This window comes from Ceratotherium simum, chromosome 16 (genome assembly GCF_057802395.1).
Source record: "Ceratotherium simum simum isolate JZ-2026a chromosome 16, ASM5780239v1, whole genome shotgun sequence".
Lineage (NCBI taxonomy): Eukaryota > Metazoa > Chordata > Mammalia > Perissodactyla > Rhinocerotidae > Ceratotherium > Ceratotherium simum.
In genome coordinates, this window is record NC_141915.1 from 25,462,716 (window position 1) to 25,487,878 (window position 25,163).

Below are 25,163 nucleotides of genomic sequence, written 5' to 3' on the forward strand. Positions count from 1 at the left end.
CGATGCTGGCGGCCCGGGTTCGGATCCCAGGCGCGCACTGATGCACCGCTTCTCCGGCCATGCTGAGGCCCGTCCCACGTACAGCAACTAGATGGATGTGCAGCTATGACATACAACTATCTACTGGGGCTTTGGGGGGGAAAAAAAAATACATTGAATAAAAAAAAAATAAAATAAAGTAAAACACATTAATGTTCATGGTGAGTTTCTTCCTACACAGGAAGCTTCTTTTGAATATCTGCAAAATGAAGGGGAGCGGCTGCTCCTGGAAGCCATGGATGAGTTGGAAGTCGCTTTTAACAATACAAATGTCCGTACCGACTGCAACCACATCTTCCTCAACTTTGTGCCCACAGTCATCATGGACCCATCAAAGGTGCATTTCTCCTTAGTTTCTCTCCTAGCACTAGCAGACACAAACAAAGAGTCATTTGTATTTATTCTCATTTAGACCTGGAAACAGGAACTCTTGGTAAGCTGGTTGAACCCTTCATGTTTAAAATTTACGGAGTGCTTATGAGACTGGGTTTCCGGGATGGTGTCAAAAATTTAATATAGCCGTTGAAAGCAGACCTCAAAACTGAAGGTGGTATACTGTTATCTTGTTGGTCATTTATAAGCAATACAAAAACATACAACCTCTTTCTCTTCCTCTGTTGGTACCTGTTTTATGATATTTGCCACGATAGTGGTCTTATTCTACATAATCTCTGAGGATTTCTCATCTGGAATAATTAACTTTCTTATTATTGGGCATTTTGGCAAAATTATTGCCTCTTTGTACCAAATGATACTTATACTTACCTGGTGGCCTTAGGGAGGTAATGCACCTTGCCTAAGTGTGTAACCTATTTCTCTCTAGTATTTTTCCACAGGGAAAGAATTTGGTTGATAAGGAATTTCACATGTATTATGTATGTTTTCTTCCCTGAGGCTCTATTCTAAAATGCACTCCATATAATTTAAGGAAGGAAAACAAGGTGATTCTGTACTTGACCTTTTATCCAAGTGTAATAAAGACAGGCTGCTCTCTGTTCCTGCTCCCTCTAACCTTTTTCTATCCTGATATTGTGGAATTTGGATAGGAGAACCAGTATATCCCTTTTTCAAGATCAATTGTAGGCGTGGACTTGTGCTTTTCGAACTGGGTATTCGGTTCAGTTCTGAGACCTGAGAAATAGTTTTCTGCTTTGTTTCTTCAAGACCTCAAGCTGCTGACCAGTTACTTTAGTCTGTCGGGAAGGCCAAGGACAGGGCTCCTCACTGAGTGTCAAGTCCCATCATTAGTTTAGGCAAAGGTTCTCCTAAGCATTCTGGGGCTGGTGAAGCTGGAAGACTTAAAACATGGCCTGGACACTGTATAACTATATATGTTTTTAGATTTGACTTCCCATTTCTCAATGAGTTTTTGATATCAGCCTCTCTGCTTCCACTCCAAACACCCATATGCCTTGGCTCTGCCTTTCTAATCATAGATAGCTGTCAATTTCCTGCATCTAGAGATTGTTGACTTTTGTTCCCTCGAGAAAAGAATGGGTAGATATCTCTTGGTTAGCAAGCAAGTGTGGGAATAGAGAACTTACCTCCTTGAAACTCATTCTAACCTAAAATTCTGTGGTGTAGAAACAAACTACAAGGGTGGCACATACTTCTGAAGACCCACAAGAGAAGGGGGGTATGAGATATTTTTGAGATTTTCTAAGAAGTTGCAAAAGCATTTTAGAAAGATACTTTAAGAAAACATTAATTTTGAGTAGTATGTCCTAGCTACCTGCAGCCATATTGGGAAAAAATTTTTTGCTTTAGTATGTCAGTAAGGAGAAATCACATCTAAGGCATTTGGTTAAGGTAACTCCCCTAACCGTGAAAAACAGGAGCACTAAGCTGCCTTGGTATAAAGCTTAGAGAAACTAGGGAATGTCTGCCCTGTCTGCTTATATCCCAGTTGGACTTGGCAATGACCACACATCAGAGCTCTGTTTAGAGAGAACATTCTAGCACCACCTACAAATTGCCTTTCTTTCTTTAATTTGTGCAATTTACCAAGAGGCATATATTATAAAGTTTAATAAAACTGTATGGAAAAAAGCTCATGGTGGTAATTGCTATGTTGATTTAAGGTCCTGTAAGTGCAATGAAACATAGTTACCATGCATATAAATGCTACTTAATAGCTGTTTAACTAGAGATTTTATTCTTATTTGGGGCTTTCTCTTAAATCCCATGGCTTGTAATTTTAGATATTGCAGATCTTTGATATAGATTCTGAATATAATTGGGAAAAGGGAAGAGAGTTGCACAGATTTGGGTGTTGTGAGCCAGAGAAAACCACTCAAATGCCAGGCCAGCATGAAATTGTCCCTGACTTGTTCTAAGCAAGAGAAAGGTTGGGGAGAAACTGAGTTTTTGTGAGGAATACACATAGTACACGTCTCCAGAAACCAGCATCTTTTTCCAGTCCTCCTTTCCCGAAGATGGGCAGACCTGAAACACGTCCTAGTTACAAGGTATTTAAGTTTTGTGCTTGGTGATGTGTCTGTGTCAGATTGAGGAATCTGTGCGGAGCATGGTAATGCGCTATGGAAGTCGGCTGTGGAAATTACGCGTCCTCCAGGCAGAACTGAAAATCAACATTCGCCTGACACCAACTGGAAAAGCAATTCCCATTCGTCTCTTCCTTACAAACGAGTCTGGCTATTACTTGGACATCAGCCTGTACAAGGAAGTGACTGACTCCAGGACAGCACAGGTATAGTAGTCAAGCAGGGTCCTCTAAGTTTTGGTTTGGTCCTATAGATAAGCCGCTTGCCCTTGTTATGCAAGACCCAAACTCACAAATCCCATTGGCTCACCTAGTGGGGTTATCCTCTACCAGCTAAAATGGTTACATGAATTTGAAAAACTTCATTTGCCATATAAGATATGCCTTTGTTCCTAATCATGGATGTTATGAAACCCTCAACCTTTTGTCACATATTGGTAAGCCCTAGGAGATGCCAAATGAACCTGACTCCAGAGGTAATTCTGCAATTTAGGGCCCTTTTTGAGTAGGCTCCTGAGCCAGTTGAGCAGTCTTGTCTTCTCTGGTCTGATTTGTTCTTTTTTCTGTTTTCAGCCTAGTTAGACTACTCATTGGCAAGTAAGGAAAGAGAATTGTTGAAATGTGTCACCAACTTCTGTCTTAAAGAAGGAAAATTTCAACTTAATGTAATAGCTTGAGCAATATCAAGCAGTGACTTTATCATATTTACCATTTAACATAACATTGCATTATGTTATTCCCTTTACACACATTATCTTTCCTTCAAAAAGTTCAGAGTATTATAATATCTGTAAAAGAGCAAAATGGCAAACTTTAACCCATTTTTCGCATAGAAAAATGGAGACCGTGAAAATGGAAAGTGACTCTTTCAGTAGATTGATTCTGTCATAACAGAAAATTCCCTTTAAATCGATTTTACCACCTTAGTTTCTAAATATTTGGGCTATGTGCTATAATACTGGAGTTAGGTTGGTTTACCGTTGCTCACATCTTTTTAAGAACTGAGGTGTTATTTTAGGTCTTTGGCCTGAACTTGGGAACTGCATTTCTTCAGGTTAGAGGATGAACTTGTTCCAGAATGTGTACACAAAGTTTTCAGCCTGTTCTATGCATTAGGTGCCAGGAAGAGAGTATATGTCTCTTGTTTTTATCTATATCCTTTTAAATCTGGGAACAGAGGTTAAAAAAGACATTTTTGCCAGTATTTTGAAGGTGAATTTTAAAAATCCGAGTCTGGATAGACAGAGCGACCTTTCATTTTGTCCTTTGATTCTCAGTTAGATAGCCAGAGAAATCTATGCCATGAGAAGTGAGCAGTTAAAACAGAGAGCATGCACGAGAGCATGAGGGGTGAGCAAGAGAAAGAGTAGTTAGTATTCAGTAATTTCTGCTGCATTTGATGTTTTTCAGGACAAGCTTAAAGACATTTTCAGTCAAAGCTTTCCATGGGCAGGAATGTTTTTAATTAACTCCTACAATGGCTTCAAGGCAGGTCTATTCTTCTGAAAAATAAGATGGCCACTTGAGATTTTAATGTTTTTGGTAAATATTTTTGTTCTTTGTAACTACTTTTTTTTCCCTTTTCTTTTATTAGAAAGCTCTGAGATTTCCCTTGTGCTGGCTAGTGGTGACACCGGAGCATGAAAGGCACAGAAGCCTTCAATCAGGGTTTAGTACTGTGCCTGGCACAAAATAAACATTCACTAAGTATCTGAAAGAATGAATGAGCTACCTTCTACTTGAGGGAGAACCCCTTTTACCATGGGTCCTGCATACTTAGGAAGCCCTGAAGAAGGAGATCTCCCTCAGTCTCTTCAGTGGAGAGAGTTCAACAGCCACTGCCATGTGTGAACTCAAGACCCAGGGCTGGAGGAGGGAACCAGCAAAAGGAACAGCCTCCAACTCAGTTCTGGTTCTCCTAATGCCTACTTAATGCTTATTGCCAATTTGTTTTTCCCTTTCTTTGCTCTAGTGATTCATCATATGATTTTTTTTTTTTTTTTTTTTGGTGAGGAAGATCAGCCCTGAGCTAACATGCATGCTAATCCTCCTCTTTTTGCTAAGGAACACCGGCTCTGAGCTAACATCTATTGCCAATCCTCCTCGTTTTTTTTTCCCCAAAGCCCCAGTAGATAGTCGTATGTCATAGTTGCACATCCTGCTAGTTGCTGTATGTGGGACGCGGCCTCAGCATGGCCAGACAAGCGGTGTGTCGGTGCATGCCCGGGATCCGAACCTGGGTCGCCAGTAGCAGAGCACGCACACTTAACCGCTAAGCTGTGGGGCCGGCCCCCATCGTATGATTTTAAAATAATGTAGAACTATCCATATCATTCATTCATTTGTTCATTAATTTAATATTTATTGACCACCTATAGCATGTCAGGCACTACAGATACAAAGATCTCTGTTCTCAAGAAATATACATCACGATGGAATAAGACAGATAATTAGTTTCTCTGTTGTATGATTATGATTCATGCCATCATAAAGTAGGTACAGCGTTCTAAGGGGACAGACTATATGGAATCAGAGATTGTTTTCCAAGAGAAGCCCACTGGTGAAAGGTGTATGATATAAAAAATGTGAACATATTTTCATGAACTTGTAAAATATATACTTCACCAATTTTAATTACTATGTCCATTGTAGTAGAAAATGGAGATAACATAGATAGCTCATCATTCAGAGGCTTCCACTCCTGGCCATTGCTATCAACCTCTTGTGGCAGCACATCGTTTATTCTTTCTGCCAGCAAGGAGCAAGGTTGACTGGCTTGAGTTTCATTTTCCTTGTATAGTCCTTGTGATATTAGCTGCAGTGAACACTGATGTCAGGTAGTCATAGTGGGGAGAAGAGATTTGGGTAATCCATTGTGTAAGTCAGTTGATTTCCAATGTGTAGTGTAAGGGAGAAATATACATTTAAAATCACCTTTATTGAGATACAGTTTACATATAATAAAATGCACTCATTTTCTGTGTATAATTCAGTTCATTCTGAAATTGTATATGCCTGTGTAACTACCATCCCAGTCATGATAGAGAACATCTTGACACCCCCAAAAGTCCCCTTGTTCTCCTTTGCAGTTAAAGGTAGAGGCATCAGCCCCAGCCCCAGCCCCAGCCCCAGGCAACCACTGATCTGCTTTCTATTATCGTAGATTAGTTTTGCCTGTCCTAGAATAACATATAAATGAAATTAGACAATATGTGCTATTTTGTACCTGGCTTCTTTGGCTCAGCATAATGTTTTCGAGATTCATCCATGTTGCATAGATTATGGGTATGTTCCTTTTCGTTGCTGAGTAGTATTCTGTTTTACGGATATACCAAAATTTTTATATTTATTCACCTGTTGATGGACATTTGAGGTTTTATTTTCCAGTTTTGTCTATTATGAATAACACTGCTATGAACATTCATTTACAAATATTTGTGTAGATATGTTTTCATTTCTCTTGGGTAAATACCTAACAGTGTAATTTCTGAGTCATAATAAGTATATGTTTAACTTTATAAGAAACTGCTCAACTGTTTGCTAAAATGGTTGTACCATTTTAAATTCCCATCAGCAAAAAAGTACCTAGAAGCCTTTCTCCAACCCCTTTTCTCAGTCCATACAGTTTTGTTGCTTAACTATGACCAACCTAGCTTCATTCTAGACCATGGCAAAATTGAATCTCAAACCCTGTACCCACAGGTCTTATCTCTCCTAATAGACAAGAATGTAGTTCCAAGAACCTGCTGCTTTTATTCCTTTTTCTGATTTTGATTTGACTTATCTCCTCTGAATCCTGTTTTCTCATACTAACACCCTGGCCTCACTTAACACTTTGAATCTCTAAAAACATTACCATTTCTACCTCTCACATTCCTAAGACATTTCTAATTCTGCCGCCCACCTGGTGACTTTCACCACTTGTTGTCTGAAAGAGGACTGGGAGCTCCATTCTGTGGGGTTTTAAGCAGCCTCAGACAAGTTTTTCCCAGAATAGGACCTAATTGACAAGTCAACAGTGTTCCTCTGAGCTAAAGGGCTAAAGATTCATCTAGCTGAACTGTACCCAGGGTTTAGGAAAGTATTTAATTCTGTTCTTAGGCCTATATATCAGGTCCACAAATCTATTCATTAATAGACTTAATGAATTAGTAGACTTAAGCCTATATATTTTAGCCCGAGCAGATGTGTGGGCATGCACACGTATTCTTACATCCCTATCTCCATTTGTATTCACTGCATAGAGAATCTATATCTTATGTATTCATGCATAAAGTGCCTAGTTTAGTGTCATACAACCTCTGGGCACTCAATAAATATTAATTGAATTGAAATAATGGCATCCCTTATAAATATTCATAAGCAAATAAAACTATCTAAATATATGGAATATGAAGTACTCCTCTAGAAATATTTGAGTTAAAATGATTAAAAACTGGTGTGGTGATTTCATTATGTGACAGTATAGGTATTACAGGGGCTGATCCCTAGTTGTAGACAAAGTATATGGGGGGAAGTAAATATATATATTATATAAGTATATATAATTTAATAAAGTATATTTTACTATAGGCTATGTCTTACAAGTTAATAAGACTAACTAGCTAGATGGATGGATTAAATCCACTTCTGGCAGACATCTTTGGTTTTTTTTGTTTTTGTTTTTGTTTTTGGTGAGGAAGATTAGCCCTGAGCTAACATCTGGTGCCAATCCTCCTCTTTTTGCTGAGGAACATTGGCCCTGGGCTAACATCTGTGCCCATCTTCCTCTACTTTTTATGGGGCGCTGCCACAGCATGGCTTGACAAGCAGTGCATCACTGCGTGCCAGGGATCTTAACCTGCAAACCCTGGGCTGCCGAAGTCGAGCACGCACACTTAACCACTACGCCACCGGGCCGGCCCCCTGGCGGAAATCTTTGAAGCCTTTGTGTGGCTAATAATACTTAGGAGGCACCTTCTAATCAAGTAGACTGAAGCACAGATGATATGGTAGAGCCTTGACCTGGCTTTCTACCTTTGGGGAAAGAACAGAATTCTCTTTAGTGCATAGCTGTTCCTCAGTAAATACTAGGACTGCTCAGACTAGTTAGTTCAGACTGTACGTACTTCATTTCTGAATATATGTGATTCAAGACACCTTGGAAGGCAGGCATTGTCAGTCTGCCTCTGAGGCATGAAATTCATGATGGCATGATGCTTTCTTGTTGATTTCAACTAATCCAAAAGTGAGAACAGCAAATGGTGTAGGGTTGGTTACATACCATTTTTTGGAGCTGGTTAATCTGTAGAGAGGTGAGAACACTAAAAATCAAATGTTAAGAGGCATGTCTTAGCTACTCAACCCACCCAAAATATTTTCCAAGAAATAACATTTGTGAAAAAAGCCCCTCCAAGCAGCTGATTTTTTTCTCTATCTCTTAACTCCCCATGCCATCCTCTGTTTCTTACAGATCATGTTTCAGGCCTATGGAGACAAACAGGGACCATTGCATGGAATGTTAATCAACACTCCTTATGTGACCAAAGACCTGCTTCAATCAAAGAGATTCCAGGCACAGTCCTTAGGGACAACATATATATATGATATTCCAGAGATGTTTCGGCAGGTAAGGGTGGATAACTAGGGGGCTCTGACGTGTTGCAGAGAGGCAAAGTTTCTTGTGAATTTCCATGAGATGCAGCTTAGACTGAAATGGGGCACTCCTAAAGGACAGGAAATATTTTGACAGTATTCTCATTTCTGTCTCATTCGGGATTTGGTGACTGCCACCTCAGATGCTGGATAGTTCTTTATGAATTAACAGGAATGATGAGGATAGAAGCCTCTCTTGAGTAGAAGAGAGTAATCTGAGACTGCATGCCTGTGATAGCACTTTACAATGACCGGTGTGAGGAGTTATGTTCAGGTATATATTTCCTAAGCCTATATTCAAATTATGCATATTAAAAAAGAGGTTTGAAACTAGTTCTAGTTCTCATTTTCCTATTTTGTAAGATAACCCAAGTCCCTAGTTGATAGCCTAGGTTAATATGATGAGACTGAATATAGATAACATATACAAATGGATATAGAGTTCATGGTACACAGTTTAAAATATCAGTTCTTTTGTGGGAGATTTATTATAGCTGAATAAAAACTAGCATGAGAAAATATGACATTATGAATCTCATCCTCTATATGAAAATAAATTCCTTTGATCTGTATGGTGAATCATCTCTATGCTGCAGATTTTTCTTCTATCAATAGAAGGCAAGAAAAGTATATCACCAGCAAAAAATACAACAGATAAAGAATAAGGTATCAAAAGAATACTGAATTTGTCCTTAAAGAATCTATGAATATAGGATTTTTCCAAGTCTCCTAGTCAATACTACCAGTATTACCACATTTGAATTTTAATAAAGTAATATCTGTGGTAAATAGTCTATCTGTAATTCACAAATACAGATTTCCTTTATGTAACCATTTGTTTACAATTTCTCTCTCTTGAAACATAGCTATCTTCATTTCAGTATTACCGAAATTGTTAGCTTAAGAGTTGACTGTTGGTTCTTTTCCCCAACGCCAATGCTATAAATAGAAATCACATTCTATCTAAATCTTCGTATGGAATAGACGTAAACACCATGATTAGAACATATAGGTATGAATAAGTCATATTGCCTTTAAATATTGCTTTGAGGCAAGCAAAGAAACAACTGAACTAGTTCCCACTTCATGAGGGATTTGTTTCAGTAATATGAAGCTGGAAATGGAAATCACAATGATTTTATTTATTTATTTTTTGTTTATTGCAGTAACATTGGTTTATAACATTGTATAAATTTCAGGTGTACATCATTATACTTCTATTTCTGCATAGATTACATCATGTTCACGAAATCACAATGATTTTAAAATGGATAGGTGTGTCTGTCTATTTTCTTAGATTTGAGCAGAATTGATCTGCACATTTACGAATAGTCATACACCTCTAGTGAGCTAATTCTCATGTACGGGCCTGTAGCTCTGAAAAGATGTTAGAAGGAGGATGCTTCCCTTGAACCTCTAATAGAAACTTAATTCTTGCCTTGTTGGATGTTCTTTGTATTAGCTGAGTGTCATGTCACTTTCCTGATTATTCGTCTTCTGCCAAGTTTCTCTAGATTTTCTTTCTTTTTTAAAGAGGGATTGATGCTACTTATTTAGTTTTTTATTTTAATTTTCCTGGGTTATTGTTAGGTCTGTTGTGTTTGTTAATGCTCTAGTGCTGATTCAGAATCACTCAGTAGTTTGACTTTGCTAGAAAAGTGCCTGATTTCTGGCATGTAAAAAACATGATGTGAAAAATAATTAAAAATGTATTTTAACTGAGAATGAGAGCTGAGAGTTTGGTCTAATGCTTAGACACTCAGCAGAATACTTGGAAAAGAAAGAGCAAAACCAGATTGACCAAATCTTAGTATTTGTTTTTGTCCATGTTGAAATGCTAGTTGTCATTGATAAGTCGAACTTCTCTCCTCCACTAGTCCCTGATCAAACTCTGGGAGTCTATGTCCACTCAAGCATTCCTTCCATCGCCCCCTCTGCCTTCTGACATGCTGACGTATACTGAGCTCGTGTTGGATGATCAAGGTCAACTGGTCCACATGAACAGGCTTCCAGGAGGAAATGAGGCAAGTAGTCCAATTGCCCTCCCCATTTCTTACTGTGCTCACCAGTACCAGCTTTCCGTGGAGTTGGTCATTAAATAGTATTAGTTAAGATCCAAGTGGCATAAGCAGCATAGTAGTCATGTTGGTAGAATTCTTTAGAGAGAGAACATTGACTGAATATCAAGGAATTATTGTTAATTTTTTAGATATGATTGTGAATATTGTTGTTTTTATTTTATTTATTTATTTTTTCTTCATTATTTTAATTATTTATTTTTTTCCCCCAAAGCCCCAGTAGATAGTTGTATGCCATAGCTGCATGTCCTTCTAGCTGCTGTATGTGGGACGCGGCCTCAGCATGGCCAGAGAAGCAGTGCGTTGGTGCGCGCCCGGGATCCGAACCCGGGCCGCCAGCAGCGGAGCGCACGCACTTAACCGCTAAGCCATGGGGCCGGCCCTGTTGTTTTTTTTTTAAAAAGTATTTTTTTCTGTTGGACATACATACTTAAATAGTTACAGATGAAATGATCACATGTCTAGGATTTGCTTCAAACAGTGAGGGGTCAGTGTGGGAGTATAGATGAAACAAGATGGGTCATGAGTTAATTGAAGCTAGGTGGTTCATACATAGGAATAGATTGCTTCTTCTATTTTTTTATATGTTTGAAATTTTGAGATTTACTATAATAAAATCATGTAAAGTACTGTTTACCTTGATGTTTTTCTTTATTTGGATACTTATTTGCATACTAATATACAATTTTTGGTACATTTTCCATGCTCAGGTAATTTAACCTGGCACTGTTGTGAGCATGGTCAATATATTCTTCCTAAAGGCGCTCAATCAGAACCAAGGGTTTAAATATAAAAGAAAGTAACAGAAAACCCATTTCTGCATTATCCAAGAATGCATTTTCTAGCCTTGGAGTCCTCTCTTCTATAGTGAATTATTAATAATGATCTAAAGTCATATTCTGCCCCATACCTTGTGTCCTCCTGTATGCACTGAGATTCTTCCTGCTTTTAACTATGCTTCTAATGTACAGTTTATAACAATAATGATAACAACAGTAATAAACCTAAAAAGAGATATGTTTGTATTTCAACCTTAGATATAACCTCTAGATAAATCGCCTTTCTTAGAAGGAGTAATCTTTACCTGGGTATTTACCACAAATAAGCTGGGTAGACCTTTGAAGATAATATGCAGTTTTTCCATTTTATGCAGTATCTTTTTCAAAAAATTTTACTATGTTTACAAGGTATATGGCTGTTTCAGTAAGTATACTGGTGGATGCCAAGAGTAGATGATTTGGTATTAAGATGGATGCAACTGTTGGACTAGATGGAGAGTATCAGACTTGTAGGAGTTCTAATCTAACACTTTGACAAATAGCAAAGGCAAGAGGCTAGAGAGAAAGGATGCATAGAATTTTGATGAGAGTAGATGTATACTCATTAACACACAAAGTCAAAACAGAGGTTTGTGCCACTGTGTGTAGCATGTGTGTACTTCGTGAGCCCCTCAACAGCAAAGAAAAGCTTCATTGTGCTAGAGTTAAATTCTCATTCATTGAACAGTGTAGTCTTCAGGAATGGAAGGCACTCTTGTGAACATGGGGCTGAGAGAAAAATGGTTTTAACTAATGTAATTAAAACACAAAATGAGATTTTGGCCATGTGAAAGCTATCTGCAGAGCTGTGTGAAACCTCTTGCCATGATCTTTCTCTTCTGCTTTCTCTCTGCTCTCGTTCTGTGTTTGAGCGAATGGAGACTGGGGGAAGAAGTCCCAGAGGGACAGAGCTCTGTTCTTGCTGAAATTACAAGCACAGAGCTGCCTGGGCATGAACATGTAGTGTTTACTCTGCCAGTATGAATACAAATAGTCTTATTATACAGGACTCTGTACCCAAAGACCACACACACATGCACACCCACACGCACACACACATGCACACACACAAAAGAATAAAAAAAAAAAAATAAACGTTTTTTTTTAACCCTTTTAAGACCCAACAAACCTTTGTGGGAAAGAGGTGTCTAAACAGCCACAGAGGACTGTATGAGTAGTAGAGTCAGTATAAGGACCATGTGTTTTTCTTTGCCCAATGCTTTAATAATCTTGAAATCTAGAAATCTAATAGTATTTTTAAACATTTTTTTGCTTTTGGTCACTTCTCGCTTTTTTCTTTTTCTACTCTTTTTCCCTCCGCAGTTGCCTATTTTCTTTGTTCTCTTTTCCTTTTCTTCAGATGTTTGACTGGGATTGAGGCTGAGTGTTAGCTTGCTGTTTCTTAGTGTTGAGCTCGGAAGGAGTGAGACTGATGTTCTTTCATGAGAGTTAGTGACTAATGCCCAGGATGGCTGGTGAAGTCAGTCAGTGGCCATAGCTAGATTATAGGGCATTGCATGACAGGAGTGAGGTTGGGGTATTAGTATCAAACTCTGTTACCAATAGCTTGAACATACAGTGGAGCATGTCCGCTGAGAGACTGGGCAATCTAAAGATGGAGTTTTAGCAGTCAGAACTCTGAGGGACAGCTATGCCTAAGAAGTGACGTGGTGTCAGTAGGATGTATTTCCTCATGCTGAGCCCAGTTTTATCAGGGCAAGTTGACTTTCAGCTATTGCGGTTTAATTTTCTTTGGCCAGAGAGACAAGTTTGTCATGAGTCCGGCACTCTACATGTTATCCCAAGAATGATATGAGGGGAAAGAAAAGAGCCATGCTGATGAGATTTGGTGCAAATCTGTCCTGTCCCAAAGAGAATGGGCATCTGAACAAGAGCCTTGAGAAATAGTTTTATTAAAGAAGGAATAAAAAATTGACCTGTTAATGTTCTGAGAGCCAAGGCTCAATGTAAATGCATTGATGCTACATAGACATTAAATCATCATAATGTGGTGTTCTCCAAAGGTGACGGCTCTACCAGGTCATCATTGTGGGTGATATTGCATTACCTTGAAGGATTGGAGTTTCTGGGTTTAAAAGCTAGCACATGGATATAAGGAATAAAGGTAAAACAAGAGATTCCTGCAGTTTCTCCATGAATTGAGATGCTTTTCCTCATAATCAAAGGCAGAAATTTGCACTTATCAGACCATCAGCTATATGAGTGGCCAGTCTCTCTTCCCTGTTTTTTTTCCAGGACAGTAAATAGGTAAAATGGTGACGGGACCAGGACCTGGAACAATTCAGTTCCATTTAGTTTTAGGTAACTTGTTTGCCATTTGAGGAAGAATATTGGCTATTTCAGCAGAGATGTGACCTGCATTTTGAACATTGTGCCCGTGTTAAAAGCAGGAGAAAGAGCTTTTCTGACGCAGTGTTAGCTACTTTCTCCTTTTTATTTTCCTAGTTGTCCCTTCCCCATCAAGAAAGATGTAACTGAAGGAATGCCACTTTATGCATGATGAAAGGTATAGAACGCATTTTTCTCATTGTCAGATTTGAATGGCATTGTGTTTGGTATGAATTTAGACTAGAAATAAAAAAAGATGTAGACCAAATCTATAAACTGTGTTACTTTCAAATAGCTCCAAAGATGAGTTGTCCAGGATTTTTTTAAATAGTTTCATGTAAAGATGAAAATTGAGGAAAATGTGATTGCAACATAGACTAAACTGATTTCATTTCGAGCTGCTATGATGCTACAGTGATGGGCACTGTATGTAACTACACAGCTAGATGAATGTGTGCTGTTGAGCCTGGATACAGAAGAAATGCAGCTAACCAACAGTTCTACTTTTACCACTTCCAATTTTGGAGGAATTGTTTTCATTTTCCTGCCAGTTTGCTAATCTGTTTTGATCATTTGGTGGAAGCTGTAATTGCAGGTGGGAACATTTTGAGTAACAGTTCACAATCCAGTGCAGCTGCTTTTCGCACTAAATCCTGTTATTAAAAGGCTCAGGCTAAGATCAAGCCAAGGGCTGTAACTGACTTGACAGAGAACAACGTAACTTTGTCTGGTAGGACAAAGAAAACACTAGCTTTCTTGAGACTATGTTCTTATTTGTTCTGAAATGTAATTAGCATTCTTTTATTGTATTTCCTTTAACAGCTCTGTGAACTAAATATGAATCTCTAAATTGGGCAATGATAAAAGATATGATAGAGAGGCAACTTTTATAGCAGTTTTAGTGTGGATAGAAATTAGGACCCTGTTTTCCTTACTATTTCGGAACGTGAGCTTTTTAATAATGTGAACCCATCCATTCCCACTCATCACTTCTGTCATAATGAAAAAATAAGATGAGAAGGAGGCACTGTGTTTAGAAGCAGTTACAGTAATTAAGTACAGGATGTATACTTCAAAAGGATTGGTACTTAGAGACTGGAATTCTTGCATGGTGTTAAATTTTTTCCTTATAATTTTTCTGGGAGATAAGTATATTCCAAGTTGAATGCAGTTTGATGATCACCTCCGTACACACTACCACACTTAAGAATTGTAGTGGCTCGAAGGCTTCATTTTTTCAAATGGGCACTAGGTGTCAGGGTTTTTCCTTCTCAGCAGTTGAACATTCAGACAAGCCTCTTGAATTGCCCTGTTTGGTGAGGCAAATCCAGCGGTATCCTTCCCTTTTTTTTTTTTTTTCAGTTGGTATGGTAGGCTTTGCCTAGTCTTCCTACAATATGCGATTGCATTTTTAACCCTTTGGGTGGAGATCTGTTGAACCTTACATCATGGCTCTACACATTTTTACAGGAAACATTTTTTTAGGAAGAGGATAATCAAGGAGGAAAAAAAGTAGTGTAAATGAAAATGTAAAGACTAGCTGCCGTCATAACTGATGTCTTGGTTTCAGTTCTGCTTTGTTTTTGAGGGCGAAATGGTGGGTATGGTGGGGATTAGGAATTCAGTTCTAGAACTGCTCAACCTTGCCCATATTTAATTGTTGTTTAATTGTTGGCAATGTGCTAATGTCCAGTTCCACCAAGGCATAAGCGTCTCTTTAATTTTTTTATTATAAAAGATTTCAAATTTATAGAAAAATAGGGAGAGTGATGTGACAAATATCCCTGCATATACTGACTCAGCTTAAACAAATCTTGCCGTTTTTACATTGCTCCTCACTTATGTCTTGCTAAAATCCTTTGAAATCTCTAATTTGAGTATAAAAACAAAAAAAAAAGTTTTAGGAGTTGTGTAGGGAAAGGAAGTTGGTAAGCTTATGTAAGCCTAAAAGATTGAAAGAAATTAATTAGCAGATCCATTTTGACAGTTCTTAGGCTGGACCTCTTAACCCAAAGGACCTCTTATTTTAGAAAAACCACCATAACCCTCTGTCTTAATCCACTTGCTTGACATTTTCCATACTCTCAGAGGAATTGCTTGGGTTATCCTGGACTCAAATTCTAGTGGAACCCATTATGCTTTGAGACTCTGACTGGAGAGAGTGTGTATGTTTGTGGGCTTGAGTAAGGAAAGGGCTGACCATTTCTCATTCACATGGAACCAAAATATTTTTAGTTTAACGTTAGACTTTTGTATATTGTTTACTCGATTTAACCTCACAATAGCTCCATGAATATGAAGCTAATTTGGACGTATTTTACTGCACTTTTGTTTCGTTCTTTTGAAATCAGTGTACCTTTTCATGCTGGGTGTGGAAATTGAATCCACATCAGTCTTTTAGATATGTGTTGGAAAAGAGGTATATTTGTATTGTAGTATGCTGAAGCTGAGCTCTGAGATAGACCTGAGAAAAGCAGATCTGAAAAACAGGACTGTGGTCTGTGCACTGATTATTCAAGTTATAAAAAGAGACTAATGGTCCTTGCCACCAATCTATCCCTGAAGATGGGAGAATGTTTTTAAGTGCTTTGAGATCCTCAGCAGAAAAGTATCACATACCACTGATTACATATAAACATTCATAATTTGTGCTTGCCTTGTTTTTCATCAAGTCTTCAAAAAACCAATTTTGAATCCTTTTAGGCCTAGCAAGATAGCAATCTCAAGTATAGAAAAAGATATATTATGGAATATGTGCTAAGATAGTTTTATTTAAAATTATGTGCTTTTCTTCTTTCATCCTGGTTCTAAGTAAGCATGTTTGGCTACAATTATTTGTCTAAAATGATCCTCAGAACAAAAGTTGAGTCCCTTGTTAGAAAAATATTGAAGCTAATTTTGAAAGATAGGTTTTCCTGCCATGGAATTACTTCTACTGAATTTCTAACACTGTTCTGATGTGTATACTTTTCTTAGAATTCCTTCTGAATGACTGTTACTGGTGTTGGAGATTTCTCATCAGGTTGATTAGTTGATTTTGACTCATTTCATTAGTAGTAAACCAAGGCCCAATGAGCTTGACTGACTTTGAAAATCCTAATGCATCCATTGGTTGAATAAAGCAGCACTTGTGGATGGCTCCTCAGTTCCTTTCAAAAGTAAGTTCTAGAGATAGCCTTTAAACAAAAGGATGTACTTGCCAGCATTTTTATACATCTTAAGGTTTCAGATTTTACTGAAAAAGGATGTGATATAGTACCCTATGGCAGGAAACTTTACGGCTCCAACTAGAGGCAATAATGAACATCAGGACAGCAACAGATGACACCAGAGGATGAGGTGTAGTGTGGAGCATCAGAGTTCAACATTCGTTTATGTGATTAATGGGCAAGGCTTCTTGAACTGTAGTAGGCCAACTTGGTTAATTTCCATATCAACCAATTACTTCTCTGCCCCATTTCTCAAATATGCTGGCTTGTATGTGCTCCGTTGCATGTTTTTAAAAAAATTGGTATGTTTACTAAAGCATTGCACATATATGTATAAAGTCACTGTGGTTTCATGTATATAAATATTACAAGGAGAAATAATTCCCCTGTTTAAAATTATTATTTCTAATCTTTGGTAACATTTTCAAAGAATTACCTCTGGGATGAAAATTTCTGGCTCTAAAAATGATATTTTCTTACCCTTTTATTGCTTTTTATAAGGGTTGAGGTAAGTTTGTTCAGCCATTTTTGAATTATCCAAGCATGAAAAAAGAGTTTTTCAGCTGTTAAGAAAATTGTTTTCAGGTCTTTTATGTGATCATACGACACTAGGCAATGGAACATGATATCCAACAGATAATACAATATGAAAAGGCACTGACATTTTTTTAGCATGGTTTTTCTGAATGGCACAAATTAAGTCAGATACTGCATTGCCTTATGGTTTAAAAATACACATTTTAACACCAATACAGTATTTTCTAATATTTCATCAAATATGATTTTTTCATGAGATTCTAACGAGTCAAAACTATAATTATTTTTTGATAGTACTAATTAAAAGTGAAGATTTAATAGTCCATATAAGGTACAGAAAGGGAAAAAGGTAACACTTTGTTATGTGTCTGTAAAGGAACTCAAGTTCAGATCCTTCTCTCTGGGTCTTAGTTTTCTCGTGTTCATGATGCAGGTGATGCTTAGGTCCGTTTCAGCTCTAACATTCCAGGATTCTTTGTATTGCTGCTCCAGGGCCTTGCAGGATGGTCATCTTCCTGGCATTAGCAGTAGTAGAACAATAGCTATTGGAGGCGTTGCAGAAAAACTCAACTTTTAGACTTTTAGCATGGAAAATAAAGCTTCAACATCTCAGCCACAGTCTAGCCTGTATTTAAGTCTATACAGAAAGATATTATTACAGCTAAATTCATAGGGAGGAGATATAAGAAAGGCAACCATGGCAAAGATATTCCCTTTCTGCTTCCCACAGCACAGCTCAAGTTGATGGATGCTTCTTACATCCTTAAAAACAAAATCCTGTCCTGTTTTGCCCCTTAGCTTTCCCTTCCAATTTCTTTGTTGAGCTTAATATTGTTGTTTTATTTTGTAGTAACAGCAGCTTTGGAAAATACGCGTGTGTGCATGGGTGCATGTGTGCACTTGCACGTTCTATTCACACTGATAGTACAATTAATGTTGATGTCAATTTTGGTGTTAATTTTGGGTCATGATTAGTGTTGACACTTTGTGTCAAACTAATGGCATTTATGGGCACCATCAGAATAAATGTTAGTATTATCATGTTTTTAGTATCTGTTATAGTAACATTAAACCAAGGTCCTCCCAGGAGAAAAAAAATATATATGGATAGATAGCTAATGCCTTTCTGTATCGCTGGTGTTACTCAGCGAGAAAATGACATCTCAGGGCAGAATCCTAATCACTGTTTGGAGCATCAGAAATAATGATCACCTCTGATCGGAGGTTGTGAATAATTCATTCGGTTTGATTTTCACGTCCTGTCCAGTGATACTTTTCAAACCAAATGTGTTTCTACAGGAAAATAATGGTCCCACTTCTTATGGAAATACTGTGGCACAAATCATTTTACCCACATAAAAACGGTTAAATAAGACTGTTCTCTTCTGCTTGCTTTCTCCTCCCCTTCCCTCCTCCCTCACTTGCACATGTTTATTCCAGAATTAGACTATGGCCAAAGAAATATTTTCTTCCTTAGAACTTGTGTAAGGAAAACAGATATTTATTTCTGCTTGTTCTTAGCTTGTTCACAGTAGCTCTTTTGATCCTCTTCTCTTTTTCACTTTAAGGTAATTAGTTAAGGTTGATAACCCTAAACCTAAGAAACCTGCTAACTGGAGTGTTCCGTTATCAAAAAATAATCTGAAATTAAATGTTTTAAAAATGATTTATGGCTATATTAATGAAAACATAATTTGCAGTAAGTGCCTAGAACCACTTGGTTGGTAAGTGCCTCAGTGAGGCAATGGTCAGGGAGAGATGTTTGTAGTACTGCCAGGGCCAAAAAGCAGAGCCTGAGGCTCATTGGACTGTAAACCCGCCCCCTCTCACTGCCCCTTTCAGGCTACATATTGCCCTTTGTTGGTCCTTAGCCCTTAATCCTATAGTGTCATTTTCACTAGGTTTCACCTGCGTAAGAACATTGGCGGGAGAGAGAAGCTGAAACAAGGAGATTCAGTGATGAAATTTCCTTTGGTTATTATTTTCCAGTTAATATACAAGGCAACTTGGGCTTAAGTGAAATCAGTGAATATCACATTGCTAATCACATTATCATGCTTGTATATGCTTTTATAGTGTTTTCAGAATTTTCAGTATAAAATCGCCATTGTGTGTGTAAAGATAGACCCATCTATATAAAGTAATTTGACTAAGAAACTTACGGTGTCCTAATTAAATGGGGGGAAGATATGACCGTCTTCTGAAGTAATGACCCAATCCTCTGAGACAAAGCTATTCTTAGATAGAATATTTTGAACCATTTCTCTTGAATGTTGTGACCCTTTTTTTTCCTTTAAATCTAGCAAGGGCAGGAGGAAGAGTTTTTTTAACCTAGTTCTCATCATCAGACAGAAAGTATTTTGCATTCAGAAACCATTTCCAGTATCAAGTTCAATTTTGTCAAGTGATTAGTTGAGTTTGGTATAGAATAATTTAAAAACACAAAGCTGGAAATGGCTGTGGTGCGTCTACACTCGAGGAGAGCAGTTGCTATTCTCAAGTTGCAAGCCCTCCTTCAGTGACTGCATCGCAACGCGGATTATTGTGTTACACGTCTTTGCTGCTGGTACAGACCTGCATCTGTTGACACCATGTGTTCCCACCCTGGACTGCTGGAGAACTAGGGGAGCGGATGAATTGATACCTTGCCTGCCTATCAGTGCAGACGTCCTCTTATGTACATATGTTTGTAAAGCTCTTTAGCCCCCTTCAAGATGAAAGGCGCTGTATAAATATAAGCTTTCGATTTTAGTACATGTTTGTAATACATGTGGTACAGTCCTAAATATGTATTTAGCTGATAGGCACTGTTCTTGTCTGTTTTACAAATATTGACTTTAAAAGTATAAATATGTATTTAACCATCAGACCAGAAAAACACTGAAGCAGTTACTTCTCAGGTAGAGACATTAATATTGTATAAACCTATATATATATATGTTTACATTCTACCACCTCAGTGCAGAGCATTTCTTTTTAAAGAATGAAATGATAGCCCCAACAAACTAAGACAGTTCTTGGTAGTCTTCTCCCTTTGAGGTGAGTCTTGATTTTTAATTTCCGTATGTTTATGTCTCTCTTTGTAACTTTATATAAATATGATCTGTTATAGTATGACTAAAACCTAGAGTCAGTTCTTATAAAATATGAGAAATCCATTAGGCTGGTGAGATTTTTTTCCCCTTTAAAAAATTTTTTTATTATGGAAATGTTCAAACGCACACTAGAGATAATAATGTAAGCTCCCATGTACCTGTGACCCAGTGAAGAGGTATTTGGTAGCCTTTTCTCAGTCATTTTTTTTAATTTATAAAATTTTTAAGTTATCAATGCAATATAAACACATTAAAGAAAATTTGGAAAATGAAAAAAACTCACAATCCCATCATCCTAAAATAATTATCTCATTTTGCTATGTTTCTTTATTTCTATTTTGGTTTTACAACTTAGTTCTCATCATCAAACAGAAAGTACTTTGCATTCAGATTTTTGCTTTTAGATAGAGAGGTGTGTTGGAACACTTACTATGTGCCAGGTACTATAAGATTTAACATGCATTTCATCCTCACAACAAACTTAATCCAGCAGGTTATTATTACCCCATTTTACTCATGAGGAAACTCAGGACTATAGAGGTTAGTAACTTACCTAAGGTTATATGGCTAGAAAACTGACTGAATTTCTATTCTTTCAGCATCAGATTCTATTAAATTCAGATTTTCAGAATCTGGCTTCTGAGTCTGTCCCTTAACCCCCACACTATTTTACCTCTCACAATTATTATGGTATACATTCACATTTGTTATTCCACTTCTTCAAATTTAGTATTACATCATGGGTATTCTAAAGTGCTATTCACAGTCTTCATAGCCATCATTTTATAAGGCTGTACAGAAGACTAACAATGACCTCACTAGGCAAGTTACTTCCCTCCAAAAAATTTTTTTATCATATTTATTTTCAATTTTTATTTTAATGTAATTTTAGATTTACAGAGAAATTACAAAGATAGTACAGAGAGTTCCCATATACCTTTCACCTTGCTTCCCCTAATATTAACATCATATATCACCATGGTATAATTATCAAAACTAAGAAATTAACATTAGTATAGTACTGTTAAGTAAAATACAGACTTTGTTTTATATTTCACCAGTTTATCTACTAGCGTTCTTTTACTGTTCCAGGATCCAATCCAGGATACATTACATTTTAGGTATCAATGACATTTATATTTGTGTTATAATTGATGTTCGTCTTTCCATATTGTATTCAGCTAAGTACAGTGGCATTAGTCTGGAACATACTTCCATAATTTCTCTAGAAAAGGAAATACCTTTTTTTTAATGTGAACCTTATTTTAAAAAATAAACAATTTGTACTAGCTATAAGGACAAGTTACTTAGTTCCTCTGTGCCTCAGTTTGTTCCTGGCAATAATAACAGCTACCTTTGAATTAATAATAGTAACAGTTAGTATTTGAGGACTTTTATATGCCAGGCTGTGTACAAATTTAATGTGGTGTTCCTCACAATAATCCCTCCCAAAAGTTACTATTTTTTTAAAGATTTTATTTTTTATTTATTTTTTCCCTCCAAAGCCCCAGTAGATAGTTGTATGTCATAGCTGCACATCCTTCTAGTTGCTGTATGTGGGACTCGGCCTCAGGATGGACGGAGAAGTGGTGCCTCAGTGCGCGCCCGGGATCCGAACCCGGGCCACCAGCATCGGAGCGCGCGCACTTAACCACCAAGCCACAGGGCCGGCCCCCAAAAGTTACTATTATCCCCATTTTATAGTTGGAAAATTTGAGGCTATAGGAGGTTAAGTGACTTGTCCAAGATTATCAGCTAGTGTAAAGCTGGGATTTGAACCAAGACAGCCTAAGTCCTCAGCTTAACCTCTTAACTACTATCAGTATTTGTCAACATTTAGTATAGTACAGCATGTAATAGTTGTTCAATTAATGGTAGCTATTATTCTTGTTATTTTTAAAAAATAAAATAGTTTAATGATATTTAGGACGTTATTCTAGGATCCCTAGAGATAAGTCATGGACGATGTTCTAAACCCTTGATGTTGATTATTTTCCCAGTATCATTTGAAAAATGAAATGACTATGGAACCAGCAAATATTTATTACTCTCATATTACGTGTAGGGATCCTGCTAGGCACTGGAAGAGATGATATAAGCGTTCAAGCTGGCAAGCTAAAAGCGGTCCTAGGCAGTACATGATTAATTATCAAATGAAATCTCTACTTGAAGATCTTAGTAGGAGATCAGAAAAGAAAGGGGTCGCTAAAGGCTAGAGGAAGCTTTACTGAGGAAATGGAATTTGAGTGAACCTTTTTGGAATGGGTAAGATTTGGATTGGTTGAGAGGAGAAAAGGGGGCAAACTTTGTATGTTGAAGTTAATATAATGATTTCTGCTTCTAGTATCTTGTTTATCAAACCCCTAGGTATTAGTTTCTTAATTTTGTATGTGGGGACATTGAAGCTCAATTAAGTTAAATAATTTTCCCAAGGTCACACAGTTAATAAGTGATAGGACCTGGGTGTGGATCCAAGTTTTTTTGGCTCCAAAGCCCGTGTTCATTATATACCCTATCGTTTGATTAGCAAGGAAGTCTAAATTTGAATGTAAATTGAGCAACAGATGCTTTCTTAGATGTTTATCCATTGTGTTTACTCAGAACTTAATCTCTTCCAATAAGGAATCTCGCTATGCTAAGACTGGGATAGCACTCTCCATTCTGTAATGGTACTTTTTAAGGGGGCGGGGGGGCGGTCGATGAGGAACACACTTTGGAAAGACATTGATAAAGAGTAGTGGGTTCCTGGTGCTGCTGTGTTGACACCTAATTAGAAGTCAATATTGCAAGCATAATGACCTGGACAATTGCTGAACTGACTGCCCAAGTGACACAGTTAGAGTCCCCAGGTAATAACAAAAGTTAAGGGCCGGCCCCGTGGCTTAGCGGTTAAGTGCGTGCACTCTGCTGCTGGCGGCCTGGGTTCGGATCCCGGGCACGCACTGACGCACCGCTTCTCTGGCTATGCTGAGGCCGTGTCCCACATACAGCAAATAGAAGGATGTGCAGCTATGACATACAACTATCTACTGGGGCTTTGGAGGAAAAAATAAAAAAAAAATAAAAAAATTAAAAAAAAACAAAAGTTAAGAGTATTATTTGCCTGCCCAGTGCCACATAGACACAGTGTTTGCATTAGCACACAAATGCTGAAGTAGATTCTTCAGGGCTTGTATCTAAGCTGCTTCTGGCCTAGGTGGCTAAGGTTAGTATATCATAAAATTTTGTGTAAAACCCAATCTTCCTAACTACAAATGCATTTAGAGGAAATAGCTTTTCCTTCCTGAAAAACAAAAGAGATTTTGGGTTAGAAGGCCATGTGAGAAGGCAGGTAAAATATTTCTCTCCACATAGGCATTATATTAACCAGCTTCTTAAAAACCATGACCAAAATTATACTGATATTTGGAGTTTCTCTGTGCTATTTTTTGGATGATCTGTTTCTCCTTTCTTTCTCTGTCTTTAACGAGCAGATAGAGTAATACCTTATCACAGAAGGTGATTGGATTTTTTTTCTGTGTATCATATCCATTTTGATTTGTATTTGGCCAATAGTATGATATATTAAATAGCTTATATTTATCTGTGGGTGTTTTATATATATATTTCTTAATGCTGAGAATCACAAATAGCTGTGTGGAAAGCTTCAACCAGCCTGATTACAGTGGATGTGCAATTGGATTGAGGAATGTGTACTCAGAGCTTATGATCACTGGCCCGGTTGAGTCTGGGTGATGCATGTGGCTTTCCAGGGATGCTGCTATTTACATCTGTTAATGGCCCTTCTTGATGGCCGGTTCCCCAGTGAAGTGATATGCAGCAGCCTGGGGATGAGGGACCAAGGCTGCAGATGTGGCTGGGCTCCATTAGGCAGGACCAGAAATGCTCATCTGGTAGGCTTTGTGTTTGGGGGCAAGAGGAGGGGGTCTGAAGGGGCGGGGGTGGGGGGAGGCAGAAAGAAACGGGAAAAAAAAAAAGAATGGAAAACGTTACTTATCCAGATGTAGGGAAAGAGACAGGTAGACATGAAAAACTGCAGCTGTAACTGGGGTGTAAGTGAAGAGAAAAGAAATGGAACTAGCAAAATAAACAAGTAAAAGGATTGACTAGTTCTCATATAGAAGGGGATTAAAAGAGGAGAGGGCTGTGAAGGTTTGGGAAGAGACATGTCACCCCTGCCGTTTAAGTCAGTATCATTTATTTGTGTGGCTGGTCAGATGCTGCTGAACAGAGAGCAGAGACTTACATATATCATAGTGCAACAAGAGATTAGTTCCTTGCATCCTTTGGTTTTCTGGTGCTGGGAGAAGACAGCAAGAGATGTTCACGAGGATGCAATGTTGAGCTACAGTAAATTCTTGGAGAAATGGAAGATACTTGAAGCAAGCCAGTAAAGAATGTTGCCAGTTTTCCTACCAAATGCTAGAGGTCAATAAAAGGACCCAGGATCACAAAAGTTGTGTAGTGCACAAGAGGTGATCCCCTTTCTACTCTCCTCTCATGTGTTGAAGCTTTCTTAGAAAGAATCTCAAAGATGGAACTAGTGTCTTAGTAGACAAGGTAATAAGTTAGGGAGTTCTGGAGTTAATTCCCAGTACCATGGCATTCTTCCACACATATCCTGAGTGCATTTAGATTTTGGTTTTTCTGTCTTCTTTGAGCAGGCCCAAAGAAGGAATTAAGAGAACCGTGAAATACATAGTAAACCAGCTGTTCTCAACATAATCTAGAGAAGTATGCCAGAATGTTTGTTCTGGTTTCCCACAGAGAACTTTGCTGTTTAGCAATGCATATCTTTACATGAAGGCTGTGTCTAGGTACAGTCGGATACCTTCAAGGAACCTGAAAAACAGTTTTGCATGTAAGAAGTTTGTTTTTATTTGTTTGTTTGTTTGTTTGTT

General features: G+C 37.8%; 1 protein-coding gene across 11 annotated transcripts in view; it reads left to right on the forward strand.

The window, feature by feature from the left end:
• The window catches only part of ACACA (acetyl-CoA carboxylase alpha), a 281,626-nt gene that overhangs the window by 185,429 nt on the left and 71,034 nt on the right, over positions 1–25,163 (forward strand). For all 11 annotated transcript variants that reach the window (XM_087440845.1, XM_087440847.1, XM_087440846.1 and 8 more), the window contains 4 exons: positions 221–376; positions 2,546–2,749; positions 7,995–8,150; positions 10,054–10,200. In XM_087440845.1, the coding sequence (XP_087296971.1) occupies positions 221–376; positions 2,546–2,749; positions 7,995–8,150; positions 10,054–10,200 (663 nt within the window). The remainder of the gene's footprint in view (positions 1–220; positions 377–2,545; positions 2,750–7,994; positions 8,151–10,053; positions 10,201–25,163) is intronic.